Here is a 15,781-nt window from a genome sequence, read left to right as displayed (position 1 = left end):
GTATAACCAAGCTGCTCTTTTGTTGCTTTTTCCCTCCTTCTAGCGTCCTTTGAAGGGTCCCGACAGGCTGCGCGTTGTTCCTGGTCCTCGAACTAGCCTCAGTCTGTCAATGTCAACACCTTCATGAGTACCAATTTGCATCGGCCTTATCGTCCTCATCGTCTCTGTCGTCCCCCGCCACTACTATGGAGGAATACATACCGACACGGCAAGAGACAGCCCAGTTGGGGCAGTGTAGGCATGTTCAACGTGAGCACCCTGTACTGCCCAGATTTGTAGGCTTTCGGCACAATACGTTGACGATGTAAAGGAACCCGAAGGTCGTTGAAGTTGAAGTTGCAATCTCTGCTGGTCAAGGAGACCGTAGAGATATTCACACCCTATGGTAAATGTAAAAGATCCATCTCATCCCATGCGCTATGATGGTGTCCATCCATATATACCCCATAGCTAGCCATGGAGGCTTTTCTGCGAGCCATTTTGGCTCTGACATATTCCGTCAAAGTTATACAATAGTTGAAAACGTGTACCTACAGGTGGTAATCTGCGAAAACAAAACAAAGAAGAGAGGAAGGGGAGGGAGTTGAGGGAGCTGCCTATGCAAGGCGACTCTGACCCTCAACACACACCCCCATAGCTTGGCCGCATAGGTCGTCTCCAGCCCAGTCCATTCCGGCTCTTGGTGTCAGAGGCACACAGCGACGGTAGGCCAGCAGGCCAGAATGTACTTATGAAAGGTTGGCAGGAAAAAGAGAAATCGAAATTGAGGGCTGTTGAATTTGGAGTTGCTGCTGCCGCTAAGATGCTAGGCATTCAAGCTGCATATCTGGACGATATCAGGCAAAGACGACAAGGGGTGACAGAGGTGAAAGGAGACGAGAGGGGACGACAGGAACGACAATGATGCTGGGAACCGTGGAGGACGGTGCCGGCTAGTAATCGTGGCAGATATTGATACACTGGGGAGGCGTGACGGAAGTGTGGCGATGATTGTTGAGGGCTGGAGAGAGGACAAAAGGTTGTACTGATCTGGACGATGCTAGGTAAAGACGATAGGGGACGGCAGAAACGAATGGATAGGTGGGGAATACAATTAGCATCATGTCAACAAAAATTAGCTCAAAGTAGGTATTTTATCTGGAGCTAGGGGCTACATGAAAGCTACTGTAATCACAGCCTGGATATCAGGGGCTGCCGATGAAAAGGGATCCGGGCGATGGAGTCCTACTCCCCTCGCAGTTCGCAAATTCAGATGCAATCAAAAAGAGCCTTGCTGTGCGGAATAAAATTACATTACTGTGTTTGTCAAAATATCATCGCCTCCCCACGCGCCTAGATGCACCTGGCCTTCTGCCTGGTCTTGACCCCCTCTCTCCCGCAGGAACAAAATCCTCAAGGTTGCTCGGATGAAACCGGCAGTGTGGGCTGTGTATGCTGTTATCCTCCAACAAGATGCGCCTGTGGTCTGCCCCGCACTCGTAGCAGAACTCATGCTTGCAGCGTGAACCTGGGAATAGGTCATCCGGGTTAGACATTATTCTATCCGTCTCTGGTGCTTGGGGGCGCATCGTCACGTCAAATAGTCGCAAAGCCACGACATCGGACGTTGTGGCCGCGCTGCCAGACGGTGTAGCATCCCCAGCAGAACTGGAAGCGGCACTTGATGCCTGCGAATTTTGTTGGCTTCAGTATGGAGGGCGCCTCAGGGGCTGGCGGGAGGAAGATTGAAAAAAGGGTGCTAGGATCATGGAGAATCAAATGTACTTACAAGTCATGTGCGAACTGGCGTATAAGGGTTAGCATGTGTTTTCTAGTTAAGCACGGGATTACTTACCATCCTGCGTTCTTTTCTATCGCCCACCCACAACCGGGGCAAGGCTTCGTCGTCCTACTCACAGTGACCTTGCTTTGGTCCTCTTCTTCTTTGCGCCGGGCCGCGACTTTTCGTGCCAGTGCCGTGGCTCTTAATGCCCTCTCTCGCTCGGCTCGCTCTCGTGCTTCCTGCTCTTGAATCTCTGCCTGTTGTTCAGCCATGAGACCCTGAGCCATGGCGCGGTCGGCGTCTTCCTGGATACGCTTTGCAGCATCCATCTGCTCGTGCTCCATTTCAATCCTCGATCGAAAGTTCTGGGGATCGCGAAGCAGCGAGTCATACTCCTCGCATGTCAGGTTTTCATGCCACGTGACGTTATGAGTAAAGCAAGACCTCTGGCCGCAGTGCAGGCAGGAAACGATCGGCTGCTCGGTGCCCGTGTCGTGAAGCTGACCGGAGCCGCAGTTAGCCGTGCACCAGATGAAGTTCTCAGCTTCAGCCATGGCTGCGCGTAGAGCCAATGCTTCATATCTATGGACTCGTCAGTTTGGCTCCGTCAGGGTGTCTCAGGCGTGGCCTACCGGGCGAACGTTTCCTCGTCTGCGTACTTCTGGATGTCGACGTATTCGAGGAGCTCTCGACACTCGGGACATCGGATATCGGTCCAGAGTTTGCTATTCAAGTCTGATCTGATTGACATTTGGAGACATTCCAAGCATGCCTCTGGCGGGTGAGTACACATCGAGGTAACGCTAAGGATCGGGAAATCAACAGCCTCTCTAGTCTCCGCGCAGATAGGACACTCTCTTGATCCGCCCAGGTCATTCGCTGGTAGCCTTTGCCTCGTAACTACAACGTCTGTCGTGTCAGCGGCTCTCTGGTAGCGCTGACCGAAACTGTACTGGGTTAGCAGCAACGTCAAGCAAGACTGGACACTCTTCAACTGGCATGGGGCTCATCACTTTCTGGCCAAAAGGGCAGGGCAGGGGGTGATGGATGGAAGCATAAACCATGGCTAGGCTTACCTGAAATCGTCTGCAGCGAGATCTGTGGAGCGGGATCCAGTGGCGACGTCATGGGTGCGCAGAAAAGCGACCGTCATCGCCTGCTCCTTCTGCTCGAGGAGGGCGATGTACGGGTTGTTTGTTCCTAGAAGCGAGGCCGATCTGGGGCGAATGGGAGGAGACATCATGGGGGGCGTGCTTGCAGCGGTGCTGTTGCTGCCGCCAGTTGTTTGGGGAGAGAAAGGCGCAGGATCAAAGCCATCTAGAATGGATGCCGCTGTCGGTCGATAGCCCCTCTGAGGAGTAGAAGACGACGAAGATGCTACCGCGAGGTCCCTGACTGCGGCCGTCGTCTTTGGTGGTGGTTGAGGAAAGTCGAAGTCGGCCATGATGTCAGCACTAATGGTACCATAGGAGAAAGCTCTCTGCGATGCTTCAGAGGCGATGACCGACGACGTTGCTTGGTCGTCGACATCTTGCCGTGGTGGAGTTGGCTGCTGTTCCTCCTGCTGGTCTCTGTTCCCCATCATCACTGCCCAGTCGTATAGAGGGGGCGGATCGAGGACATCTTCGACAAAGCTGTCCAAGTGAGAGGGGTTCGGGTGCGCATAGTAGCTGGGCGGCAGCCCGGCGTCTTGCGTGGCAGACATTCTCGTCACGGGAGTAGAATCAACGTAAGGGACATATCTCGGGGCTGGCGCCCTTTCTGCAACCACCGGTCGAGTCTGATTGTTGTTCGTTGCTCGCGTGTTTTCGTCTCCTCGACGTCTGGGTGCGCTGGTGTTTGCGTCGGTGATGAAGTTTCCAGGTGAAAGATTTGCGGTGGGAGAAGTTATCGTGGAATCTGTCGACGCCGCAGCTGTTGTTGCCAAGACTAGCTCTCGAAACAGACGAGATGCGTGAAACTCTTCGAGAGATCCTTGATCGAATCCATTGGCTGATCTCTCTCCCCTGGAGGGCAATGGCCCGTGGGACGACGTAGAGGACACTCCCTGTCGCGACGAATCGTCTGTGATGCCGGCATGCTGCTGGAACGAATGTCGCAATATTTGTGCCGGTGACGGAAACATGGTGGGAAAGTGGCAGCAGGTTCCTGGGATGATCCTACTCGATGCTTGAAGGCGTCACTCGGGCCCTCAACCTTGCATCACCATCCGAGCATGTAGTTGATGCAGACGGGCCACAAGGCAGAGTACCTTGTTACTGGCCGTGCTTGGATGGTGTTGAAGCTAACGGTTGGTCTGAAGGAGGGACGACGGATAAGCAAGGTGGCAAAGCAATAGTTAAATCTGGGCAATTCCAGGCGGTTAGCGATGTTCGAAGTGTGCTCTGCTTGCCTACTTTATTCAACGGCTGGTGGAGTTTGCGATTAGCAGACGCTGGGCCGTTGCTGTTGCGTCTGCAAGGTTGACTGTCAACTGACTCCTCTTCAGCAGGCAGGTTCTCTTCAGCGGGCACCTTTGCTGTATTGAGATGCAGCGGAAACTTTGGGTGGCTGAAAGATGACGGCGGGCGCATAGCAAACGAACCATAAAAGGCATCAGATGAAGCTGTTTGGGGCAACCTTGACGGTAAAAGTAGTTCCAATTCTGAGTCCAAGTGGTTCATGGCCTGGCAAGTGGCACTGGACGTGCCTTCCGCACTGTTCTGATGTCGCAGGTGCCTGCCCCTGCCCGTTTGGGGGACCGACCTTTCAGGCGGCTTCCGCAGGTACCGGGCACCTTCCACGAGAACCCCGCCACTTGGGCGCCACAGTGAGGGGTTCGTTCAGTGTGTCCATCCGCTGTAGCTTATCTGTTAGCGCCCGCCCCTTGCCTGGAAGGCCTTGCAACCCCGGAAAGCCTGAACTGGGGCTGTGACAAGCACAATTTACACTTTGGAGTAAGGTATGGGTTGGCCCAGGTGGCATTCATATCAGATACATACGTTATGTCAATTGGGTTGTCGCTGGAGTCTAGAACACCAAGCGACCAAGCCAAAGTACTGATACATCATGCACATCGCAGGCCTCAGTGAACGGTGGGTGATGTGGGTTGACAATGAGAGCGAGCTTCGTTGGACCACCATCCACCAGCTCCATTTCATTCCACTAAACGCCCAGCTGAGCAAACAGAGCAGCGCAAAATGGTCTTATCTGATGACACTATTTCATTTGAAAGAGCCCGTCTAATCCTCGTCAGGAGCACCCTCGGCTCTGGCCATGGCTACCCCATTGGCTTCCGCTGGATATATCTCAAGCACCAACACCGATGGGAAATGTCCAGCCTTATGTCTCCCCTTCTGCAAACGCCCTCAAATCAAAGCTCAATCCAGTGAACATGGGACTCCCAATTTCATCAATGTCTGCCTGGGATGCATCTAGCCTGGCCAACGGAAAGTCGCCCATCCACCTGCCTCTGCCTTCTCGCGCTCGTTCCTGGCAGTGTATAGGTGGTTGAGTAGCGTTTGATCCCCATCTCGAATGAACGACTCCTTCTTGTCTTGGAGACCCCATGCCACCAACATTTGTTGACGCCGGACAATCTGAGGCTCTCTGATAGAATCCTTGCGCCCGATCTGACGCATGTAGAGTGCAGGGGTGATCGTGCAGACGTTGAGTAGGCGGTGGTAGAGCTCCTTTTTGGAAGGAGGCGGGTCCATCTTGGACATGCTGAACGCCTTGCGGTTCTGCAGAATGTTCTTGCAGTCCAGGTCTGACACGTTGTCGAGAAAGTCCGTGGATGTCTGGAACTCGCCTTCGGATCCCCACAGGATATACGGATTGATGTCAAAGTAGAAGTGGTGGGTCGAAATCTGAATCTTCTCGTAGAGTTGCATGGCAGGCCTAACGCAGTTCTCTTCAAAGTTCTTGTAGAACATATCGAGCTGGTCCTTTTTGCAGAGGATTTTGAAAATGCCTGCAAGCTCAATCGTCATCTCCCGCATCCTCTTCTCTCGCACGCCTCTGAATTCGCGAGAGCTCACGATGGCATTGTAGGCCTCCGCGGTCCATGTCCGAATGGCGAATAGATCTGGCGACTTGGTCAGCTACACAAATGGTTACCACATCGGTATATCTCTCACCTCGCTTGGGCTCGACAGTGTTCTGCAGCGCCATCTCTATAAAACTGAGAGACTCCACAAATGAGGCGCAGGAGCCGTACAGAATCTTTTGGAAAATGCTGTCGTTGAGGAATCTCATAATGACGGAAATGATCACATCTTCATCCGTTTCGGGGAACATTGTGCCGTGGACTAGATCCGCGTGGGTTTGGATGGCGTGCTTCAGCTTGTGCGCCTCGGTCGGCCGCTTGCGCGAATTGGTTAGGAGTTCATCGACGCCTTTGGCATGATTGTCGAGGAGCGGTGCCATGAACTTGGCAACCCAATCGGTGATGCCCTCAACGAGATCGTCATATTGCTGCCACTGTGTCAGACTGGTGAGTTTGCGGAAAGGGTTGGGTTTCACCTACGCGACCAACCTCCTCCGGCGTCAGCTCCTTGCGATAAGGCTGCAGACTGAAGATGTGCGACTGGGCGTCCCTCAACTGCTCTTTTAGGGCCGAGTTCTCCGTCTTGAGCTCATTGACACTTGAGTACAGCGAATTGATATCTCTCTCCGCGTCCGTAAGCTTGGGAGCCTTAACGCTCTTGATCTCTTGAATCCTCTTCTCCATTCTGTCTGCTCTTTCCTCGGCGATCTCTGCTTGAGCTTTCGAGGACCTGAGCTTCTGGCGTAGGTCGTCGATATCGCGGTGCAAACGCAGCTCCAAGGCCGAGGCAGCCACGTTCTCGTCACACCGAGCTTGTAGAACCGAGTCTTGCGACGAGGTGCCTCTTGTAGATTGCGAATTGTCAGTTTCGAAGTTGATCAAGTCTTCGCACTCGAGAAAGGAGGCCGATGTGGTGGTTGACGGGGGTGACAGCGCGCGCTGAGGGGGAGGAACATTGGCATTGGCAAAACGAGTGGCAACGAGACCTTTGGGCAGAGCTTGCCTTGGTCCCTTGCTCTGACCCCCGTTTTCGAGAACGGTGGCAGGCATCTCAACCTTTGTGAATCCCATGGCGTCGGACTCTGAGCTGAGAGATGGGCTCGGAGGCTCTGTGTTGACGGACGGCGGGTTCTTGAGGGCTGAGCTGTAGGTAGGTTTGATACCCTCGAGCGGAATGGAAGCAGAGTCAGCTTCAATGGGCTTCTTGTCCGGGATCGGGGGAGTTTGGTTGTCGCGGTGGTGCGGGAGGGTCGGGTTCAGTTGTTTGAGGTCGTCCATGATGTCGACCGGGGATGCTGGGCGGCGGAAACAACGGAGGGGGTGTTTGGACGAAAGATCTAAGGCCCGAAATTGCATTTGGGGTTGGGAGGAAAGTGCGCCAAGATAAGATGAAGTGCAGGAAGTCTGCCTAGGCTGGCAGCAGTGCAGGTGGGCTGGAAGCTGCTGGCGCTTCACGACTGCCATTCTTTCACGTTCGGTGAGAGAAATGAATCAAAGGAAGGAGCAACGAACAAGCCGGATGCAAACTTCAAAAACCTCCGTTTGGCAGTTACTCATGATTATCCACCTCTCAGGGTCGCTCCTACCGGTAAGTGCATCGTTGAGGGAAGCTGCTGTCGGTGCTTCCATTGAGGCACACCTTGGTGGGGCGAGGAGAAGCGTTTGAAGGCAGTGTCGGCGACACTGTGCACTGGCGCAATATGGCCCCTCGACAGCCCGGTACTATTCGTACTAATACAAAGGAATGCAGAGCTGAAATGCGTTTAATGCGTGTCCGCCTATCCGTTTTCTCCTGTCTGCCAATGGCATAATTCGACGACGTTGGACATGCATCAAACACCCTGAGCTACGGAGCTTCAAGCTAGCACAGGCTTCCCGCAACATGCCTTACTGCTTACGGACAGGTTCGCGCCTGATCCAGAATCAGCCCTGCACTGAGTGAACCCCACCACACTGCCTATCCCCGTGGCGATCACCAATCCTTGCAGCAACCCATCTCTTCTCGCAAACAGTCAGTAGCCTGTTCACCCTATATCATTGCGGTGAGCTCAGGTCAGCGAGAGCATGCTTGAGGGAGGAAATCTTCAGTCGTATCCCCGGATTTCCTCTATCTTGTCGGCGGAGGCCGACGCAGCGTAAGCCATGAAGGTAAGCTTTCTTGCGTTGAAGTGGACAAGGATCAAGCCTGCTTGAGCAGCTTGTCCTGGGGTTCTGGAAAACTGCCCCCGGTACGTACCGAACATCCAGCTTGCATTCTCCAGTGTCCGGGTCGAAAGCCTAAGCATACCGTTGTCGGGCGGCACTAGCGTCTTGTCTTCGGCGTGTGACTTGACCTTCGATTGTCGATATCTCGCCCTGATCGGTGGGATACTTGATAGGGTGGCCTCATTACTACGTAGTAGAAAGCGCACCGCCTGATCTCGGTGAACTGGTCCTTGCCACGTTCGCCATAATGGGCTTTGGTTCGTTGAAACAAGACGAGATGCTTCAGTGCCACCTAAGTGGAAGGCTCTCTCCAGCCCCACATCCATGTCACGGAACCGTCCGGTCATGGCAAGAACCCAGGGCCGCTCATGTCCCTGCCTCCCAGGTCCTTCCTTCCACATCTGCTTCGACCAGGAAGGCGGCTTGGAAGGCGCCTTCCATGCAAAATGCTAGCTGTTCCTGCCTTGCCTGCTAGCCAGCCTCACATGTACCGAGTACCTTATCTGAGGCTTCAATTCTTCCAAAAATGTTCCTGCTTGAAGAAGTCCAGCTTATGCCTCCTGCTGGTCACGCCGCTTGCTTATCCCCACCAGAGCTTCTTCTCTCTTTTTCGAGGCAGATTTCCATGACCTTGCGGACTTTCAACGTGACAACCTTTTCTCTTTCAAACAGTCGAGTTTGTTCTCACTCGGACATCACCGGCGCCTCTTCATCCTCGCTCCGCAGTCCATACTGGTCACACTCGCAAGATTCCACATCTTTCGAGCGCCTCCCGGGTGCATCTCGCCAAGTCAGGCACACCAGTCCTACAGCCACCAAAACGAGGCCCTCTCTTCTGGGTCCTGGAACGTGGCAATTCCTTAGCCGGCCGCTTCTGCCTGCCTTTCTGCATATTTCATTTGCCATATCGCTGGTTCCGCACCGTTCCTCATCTCCACGATACCCCATTTCTTTCCTGTCTTTGTGATACCCAACAATAACCCGCACCACCATGGTCGACACCTTCGACAAGCTCGCTATCAGCGAGCGCAAGATCATCGTCGGCATCGACTTCGGCACCACCTATTCCGGCGTCGCCTGGGCGGAGACACAGCGCGCCGATCGACGGACGGCCATCACTACCTGGCCCATCAGCAAGACGGTCCGCGAGGGTGAATCATCAGACAAGGTCCCGACCAAGCTCAGATATGCCGGCGACGAGATCCAATGGGGCTTTTCTATTCCCATCACTGCGCCTCAGGATGAAGTTGTCGAGTGGTTCAAGCTGTGAGTAAACTGATTCTGGAGACGTTGACACTCGCCAGCAGGCTGTACTAATACTTTGCAGCGATCTTGACCCCTCCCTCCAGAGCATGGGACAGGCCGTCTCTTCGGAGGCTAGGGGTGGTCGAAACGTCGATAAACTAGTCACCGACTACATCTCGGCTCTTGGCGAGCACCTCATGTACACATTGAGGGAGAAGCTTGGCGAACAAGTCGTCACAACAACCCCCCTCGAGTTCGTTGTCACTGTCCCCGCCATTTGGTCCGATTTGGCCAAAGAGAAGACGAAGCAAGCGTGCCAGAAGGCCTCGGGTCTGTCCAGCTCCAAGTCACCCATCCACCTCGTCTCTGAGCCCGAAGCGGCAGCCATCTACGCCCTGCACGGCCTCGACCCTCACGGGCTCAAGGTCGGCGACACTGTTGTGGTAGTCGACGCTGGCGGTGGTACGGTGGACTTGATCTCCTACACAATCACCGGCCTGAAGCCTATCCTGGAGGTCCAAGAGGCTGCTCCAGGATCGGGTGCGTTGTGTGGCTCAACCTTCCTGAATATGCGCTTCGCGAAGTTTCTCAAGGCGAAGCTGGGCAAGGAAGAGGGCTTCGACGACGAGGTGATGGCAGAGGCCATGGAGCAGTTCGAGAAGAAGGTATGCTTGTTTTTCTCTGTTAGAGCAGCTGATACTAACAGCATGCAGGTCAAGCGTCAGTTCACACTGGGTGCCGCCCCGGACGAAACCTATACGATCCCCGTCGGCGGTCTCAACAACAACCGAGAGCTTGGGATCAACCGTGGTCGTTTCGCCTTGAAGGCCTCTGACCTGCAGACCATCTTTGAGCCCGTGGTTCTCGAGTGTATCAAGTTGGTGAAGGACCAGATCACAACCAGCGGCGTACCCATCCGGGCCGTGCTTCTGGTCGGTGGTTTCGGCGCCTCCAATTACCTCAAGGAACGCTTGCGCAACGCTATCGACAGGAGCATTCAGATTATGCAACCTCCAAACGCCTGGCAAGCTGTCGTCCAAGGTGCCGTCATGAAGGGACTTGCCCAAGTATCTCCCGATCGTCTTACTCAGGTCAGAGTTCAGAACCGTAAGGCCCGCAAGCACTACGGAACCGAATGGCGCACTAAGTACGACCCCAAAATCCATGGCCATGTCGAAAGCAAGCGTCACTGGTGCGGTCTTGATGGCTGCTACAAAGTGTACACAATGGAATGGTTCATCCAGCGCGGAGACAATGTCTCAGAGAATGAGCCGTTCTACACCTCTTTCGTGTGGACTGGTCTCGTCAGCCAGGGCCGCATCAAGAAGATCAAGATGGATATCTACGCCGATCGCACACCTCGAACGGCTCCTGTGGCCCGCGACGATAACGTCTCCATGCTAGTGCATGTCGAGGCTGACGTCAGTCATATCCCGGAGAACATGCTCGCACGTCGCCAGGGGTCTGATGGACAGTGGTATTACGAGCTGAGCTGCAAGATCGAGGCGATGTATCTGTCCGCCTCGACAACCTACACACTACTGTACAACAGTAAGTCTCGCTTGCCCTTAACACTTGACACACGATCACTAATAGTCCGCAGACTCTCGTTACAACACAGTCACTGCGGAATATGTTTGATTGCTTGGAGACGGATGCTATGCTGGAACTGAAAATGGGTTGTAGTGCGGCAGAGGGCGTAATTCGTAATCAGCAAGTGGGGTCCTCTATGTCTTCTGTATGACGCAGACAGACTCTGGTGAAGTACTTCTCTCTCTGGCACCATAACACATAGCCATAGCGGAATGAAATTGTCAATTTTCATGGTGATTCTTATGTGAAGCTGTGCTGCTCGACCTGTTTTTCTGTGTGTGTTTTCGTTCCAAGACATTAACTCGAACCACAACGGCATCGGTCAAGGACACTGTCACTCACAACCCTTGAAAACAATCGATCCCCATAACAAGAACATCAAGAAAGTCAAGAACCATGTGCTTAATCATTTTCATCATACGTACGAATACTGAATGTTCCATGCCGCTGGTGATTGGCTTCAAGGAGAGTGTGGTCCTTTTATCCCCCGTCACTGGTAAGACTCAGACCGTCGAAAGCTTTCAATATCAAGTATTTTCTCATCTGACTGGCGTCTGGGCAGCTGTCACACCCACATTCCCCGGTCAGAGCAAGACTCAAACATTCACAACGCTTCAAGTCTGGGCATATTGCGATATCCGTAAACTGAGACGTCTGCCCACCCCGCCGCCAATCCGTGGACGCTCGAACCTGGGGCAGCAGGGTGGCGTGACCTCGGTGTTTACCTTCTACAATAGGTGCTGTTGAGGATCCTAGACCTGTGAGGACACACACGTGTTCTTTTCAGAATTGAGATCTCTGCTTGACAGGCTGCCGTGGCCATTGGTGCGAATAGTAAGCTGGAATGAGGAACTAAACACGCGGAGGGGGCCAAAGGTTGATCTGCAGGCCGTGGTCAGTATATGACATGACGAGGAATGGTGAGGGAGCAGAATCAAGAACTAGAGTCTGGACCCTTGAGCGCTGGAGCAAGCATCGTTTATGGTGGTGCGTAGAATTACGTTCCTGGATGCTATCTTGGCCTTGTTTCCTTTTTTGTTTATTACTCTCTACATCCCTTACCCAAGTTTCAGACGGCCTTATAGAATTGTTCACAGTGATTCAAAGTCTAAAGCTCGGAGATATCAATAGTGACGCCTTATATCGAAATACGAGGCTCCTGGTTATCGAGTCATTTGCGCAGGGTTATTCTCCTGTGATTTGTGTCACTAGGAAGTTGATAACGGACAATGTTTCAGTAAACATAAACCTTAGCAAACCAGAACAATGCTAGGCTTAACTCCCACCGGCTTCTGCCCATCAAAGGCCACTTCTTCAAACAGCCGCATGACTCTACGATTTTATCACAGTACGGGTTTCTCTAGGTGAGTTATAGAGTTCTTGCAGTTCACCTGAAACTTTCTGAGTTTAGGGTGGACAGATTGGACTCGGAGCATTATCTAGCTGGTTACGAGAAGGCATGCTTCCTATCTTGCGTATAAATGGCCACTGTTTTCCTCCGTGTAATTAGGCTCAGATGCATTAAACTCAGCCTTTTGTTATCTGCACAACTTTGCTGATTCCAAGACCCTATCTTTACAAACCCTACCGTGCGAAAAGCCTTAACCATGCGTCCCGTCTGGAGTCTATCCCTCTTCCTCGGCGCCGTCATGGCCGTCGATGTCAGTCACCCCTCTCAATGGAGTCATGACGAACACTACTAACATCCTTAGGATGCCTCGCGCGCTCCGCACGCCGTTCAAGCCAGAGCCGAACCAGGCGCCGGCCACGCCCTCCTCCATGAAGCATTCGTATACAAACGAGAGGGCAAGGGGAAAAAGAGCCAGCCGAAACAACCAGGTCAACGTCCTGATCCCCCGCGTTTCCCTGGCGGCGGCCGTAATTGAGATTCTGGCTGGCTCACCCGCTCCATCGTCGTTTTGCTTTGTAAGGACAAGACATCTGAGCGGAACCCCATTTATCTAGGTTTCGGGTGGTCTGGACAGGATATTATTGCGCCTCGGGGGGCGTTTCCTTGCCCAGCGACCTAGTCATCAACAGCGAAAGGAATGGGGAACAAGGGAAGTGGTGAACAGGATGACCTATGCTCGACGAATATTTCTAGATCATAGATTGACAATGGCAAAGCAATTCATCGCAAGGATTGCCCAGGGACCGATCGCCCAGGACAAAAAGTCCGGTCTTGTACTTATAATACCGTTTGTAGAGAACAACCTGAATTTGGCTCGAGGGCAACCTATCATTGGCTTTTGGTAACCAGTTGTGATGTCAAATACAGATGCTTTCATTGGGCAGACGATAAAAACCCGCAGTGAAGTTGTATCAAGTCTATACTATATTGTCGTCTTAATTAATAGAAGGTTTACGCTTAATTTGAACAGTAACTTAGTCGTAGAGGGCACTTTCTGTTGTGACTGGTCGGAGATTACAGCCGAATGGTTTTTCTCCGACCGAGTCAGTTTCGTAGCGACAACGGCGGCCATAACAGCTGGCTTCCCTGACCCATTTGTAAAAGAATGCTCAAGATCAGACAACGATGACAAGGAGAATATCGGATGCCGATGTATAGTGATGACCCAGTTGGAGGGGCGGCATCTTGACGGGGCAGATTGGGGTTCGTCCCAACAATCAGGCTGACTGCAAGGTGAAAACAACTAGCAGCAGCATACGAAGCGTGGGCCGATACTGTTGCATGCTGCGGACTATCCCAACGGGCATGGTTCCCCGGAATCAAACACCAAAAATATGCCCAAGCCGTACGTGAAGGTGCTCTACGCGTGTATCCGCCCCGATCGACGTGAGTGGGGTGTTTGTTTCGCAGCAGACCCTAGCAATACTCGTAAAAAAGGGCTGCAGTAGGGAATAAGAATGGGTAAGCGGGCTTGCGTCAGCACGTCAAACGGGGTGATCCTTATCATGGCCCTATGCCCAGCACCAAACGAATCAGAAAAAAAAAAGGCTTGTTTGAGTCGGGCCTGTTGGGCCACAGCCCTCCCGCTGCGGATACGCGTATGGGCGGAGCCGTGATTGGCGAGCCGAGACTGAAAGCCGGCAACAACACCCGAAGGGCTAGCAGGGATCAGACATCTTTGCGAGTGTCGTCCAATCATGGGTGATTCCATCCACGTATACGTCCATATGGGGAAGCCGGGCGGGGCCTCGTTGAACGTCCAAAGCTTCGCCCGTCGAATGTTGCCTGGGCGAAAAACGCGTATGGAAGAGATGGCGACAGCCTCTCCAGACTCCGGTACACGGATCCGGCCTCGCGGGCGGGAGACCAAATTTCCTTTCCTTTCCCAGACACCTGGGATTCCGCTATAAAGATGGCTGTACTCGATTCCCCTGTGCCTTGGCGGATGCAACAGCTGCAACACGAACACGAAAGGGAGAGAGCAGCATCCATCATCAGCAACGAGCCGACTTGATCGAGAGACGTTGACGAGAGTCCTGTACCCCGAAACACCAACTATCACCACACGGGAGGAAACCGAGCATCTCCAACATGCCGGAGCTCCAGTCGCACAATGGGTACTACCTCTGGCACTATGTGCCCAGCATGGTGGCTGCCATCATCTTCGAGGTGCTCTTCGTCCTGGTAACGCTGTACCACGCGTGGATGATTGCGAGGACCAAGACGTGGTTCTGCATCGTGTTTGTCATTGGCGGCATTCGTAAGTCCCAGGCGGGATTCCTCGTCAATGTTTGACATTTGCCATGGGTACTAACAAGCCTCCCTTCGCAGTTGAAATCATCGGATACGCAGGCCGAGCCATCGCCCGCGAGCGCACCGCTGAGATTGGCCCCTACGTCATGCAGAGCATCACGATTCTCGTCGCGCCCGCGCTCTTCGCCGCCTCGGTCTACATGACGCTCGGAAGAATCATCCGCTCCGTCCACGGCGAGTCGCTCTCGGTGATCCGCGTCAACTGGCTTACGCGCATCTTCGTCGCGGGCGACTGCTTCTCCTTCCTGGTGCAGGCCAGTGGTGGCGGTCTGATGGTCAAGGACGGCAGTCAGAAGATGGGACAGAACCTGATTGTGGCCGGTCTCGTCATCCAGATCGTGCTCTTCGGCATCTTCTGGCTGACGTCCATCATCTTCCACTCGCGCCTGTCCAAGTACCCGACCGAGGCCTCGGCGAGCGGCCAGTCGCCCTGGAAGTCTGGCCTGTGGATGCTGTACACCGTGAGCTGCCTCATCATGGTGCGATCCATCTTCCGCCTGATCGAGTACCTCATGGGCGGCGACGGATACCCTCTGCAGCACGAATGGACGCTCTACGTCTTCGACGCGACGCTCATGTTCCTCGTCATGGTCGTCTTCGGCTGGCGCTTCCCCAGCGCCTTTCAGATTCGCAAGAACGGCAGCCAGTCGACCTCGGACGTCGAGGGCTTCGACATGACGGAGCAGGACACGCAACAGCGGTCGATGCGCAAGTCGATGAGGTGAAGGGCGAGAGCCGGCGAGGCAGACGTCCCATGTGGAGGACGGAGTAGTCCGGAGAGATTGTAATCATTGTCAGGTTCGGTGGATCACGGAGATGGTGTAACGTCGGAGAGCGGCCATGACGAGGCAGGAAAGACTGGAGACTATCGGACAGTTCCTGAATAATAATCAAGATGGCAGAGAGGGAACATGGAAGGGCGGAAATAGGACGGCAGAACTGCGGTGTAATTGGTTTCGCCGTGTTCTTCATTGGCTCCGGGCAGGATTAGAGATGCAGTAACGACAGCAGGGAACGCACATTAGAGCAGGCGGCACTTTCCATTTAGGGCATTGATAGGGGGGAAAGGACGCGTGGACAGGGCGCAGCGCGGGCTGATTCAGGGGCGGCCTTCGGTGCATTAAGCCCCAGAGGGGCCCTTCGTAGCAGAGGTAGCACCCAACAAACGGGTTGGATTAGGGATACGGTCCACTAACAGGGATCGCTGTATTCTAGCGGCATCTGC

The 15,781-nt window shown here is 53.7% G+C and overlaps 5 protein-coding genes across 5 annotated transcripts; 3 read left to right on the top strand and 2 right to left on the bottom strand.

Moving 5' to 3' along the window:
- Positions 1–1,575: 1,575 nt before the first annotated feature.
- CGCS363_v003398 (Uncharacterized protein) lies at positions 1,576–3,467 on the bottom strand (the record flags this gene model as incomplete). The annotated part of the gene is made up of 5 exons (XM_036635247.1): positions 1,576–1,667; positions 1,769–1,782; positions 1,835–2,344; positions 2,395–2,709; positions 2,839–3,467. The coding sequence occupies 5 exons, from the start codon at positions 3,465–3,467 to the stop codon at positions 1,576–1,578; spliced, it is 1,560 nt and encodes a 519-aa protein (XP_036499743.1).
- Positions 3,468–5,175: 1,708 nt separating this feature from the next.
- CGCS363_v003397 (uncharacterized protein) lies at positions 5,176–7,067 on the bottom strand (the record flags this gene model as incomplete). Its single annotated transcript, XM_036635246.1, has 3 exons — positions 5,176–5,828; positions 5,881–6,217; positions 6,270–7,067. The coding sequence occupies 3 exons, from the start codon at positions 7,065–7,067 to the stop codon at positions 5,176–5,178; spliced, it is 1,788 nt and encodes a 595-aa protein (XP_036499734.1).
- Positions 7,068–8,985: 1,918 nt separating this feature from the next.
- On the top strand, positions 8,986–10,880 carry HSPA12A-1 (Heat shock 70 kDa protein 12A; the record flags this gene model as incomplete). Its single annotated transcript, XM_036635245.1, has 4 exons — positions 8,986–9,260; positions 9,322–9,904; positions 9,953–10,790; positions 10,843–10,880. 4 exons carry the CDS (start codon positions 8,986–8,988, stop codon positions 10,878–10,880), a joined length of 1,734 nt encoding a protein of 577 aa, XP_036499735.1.
- A 1,559-nt stretch (positions 10,881–12,439) lies between these two features.
- On the top strand, positions 12,440–12,718 carry CGCS363_v003395 (uncharacterized protein; the record flags this gene model as incomplete). Its single annotated transcript, XM_036635244.1, has 2 exons — positions 12,440–12,493; positions 12,545–12,718. 2 exons carry the CDS (start codon positions 12,440–12,442, stop codon positions 12,716–12,718), a joined length of 228 nt encoding a protein of 75 aa, XP_036499736.1.
- A 1,616-nt stretch (positions 12,719–14,334) lies between these two features.
- On the top strand, positions 14,335–15,281 carry RTA1-8 (Protein RTA1; the record flags this gene model as incomplete). The annotated part of the gene is made up of 2 exons (XM_036635243.1): positions 14,335–14,503; positions 14,575–15,281. The coding sequence occupies 2 exons, from the start codon at positions 14,335–14,337 to the stop codon at positions 15,279–15,281; spliced, it is 876 nt and encodes a 291-aa protein (XP_036499737.1).
- Between the last annotated feature and the right edge of the window lie 500 nt (positions 15,282–15,781).

This window comes from Colletotrichum siamense, assembly GCF_013390195.1.
Source record: "Colletotrichum siamense strain Cg363 chromosome Unknown KSG_Cg363_contig02, whole genome shotgun sequence".
Taxonomy (NCBI): domain Eukaryota; kingdom Fungi; phylum Ascomycota; class Sordariomycetes; order Glomerellales; family Glomerellaceae; genus Colletotrichum; species Colletotrichum siamense.
This window is presented reverse-complemented; position numbering and strand designations above follow the sequence as displayed.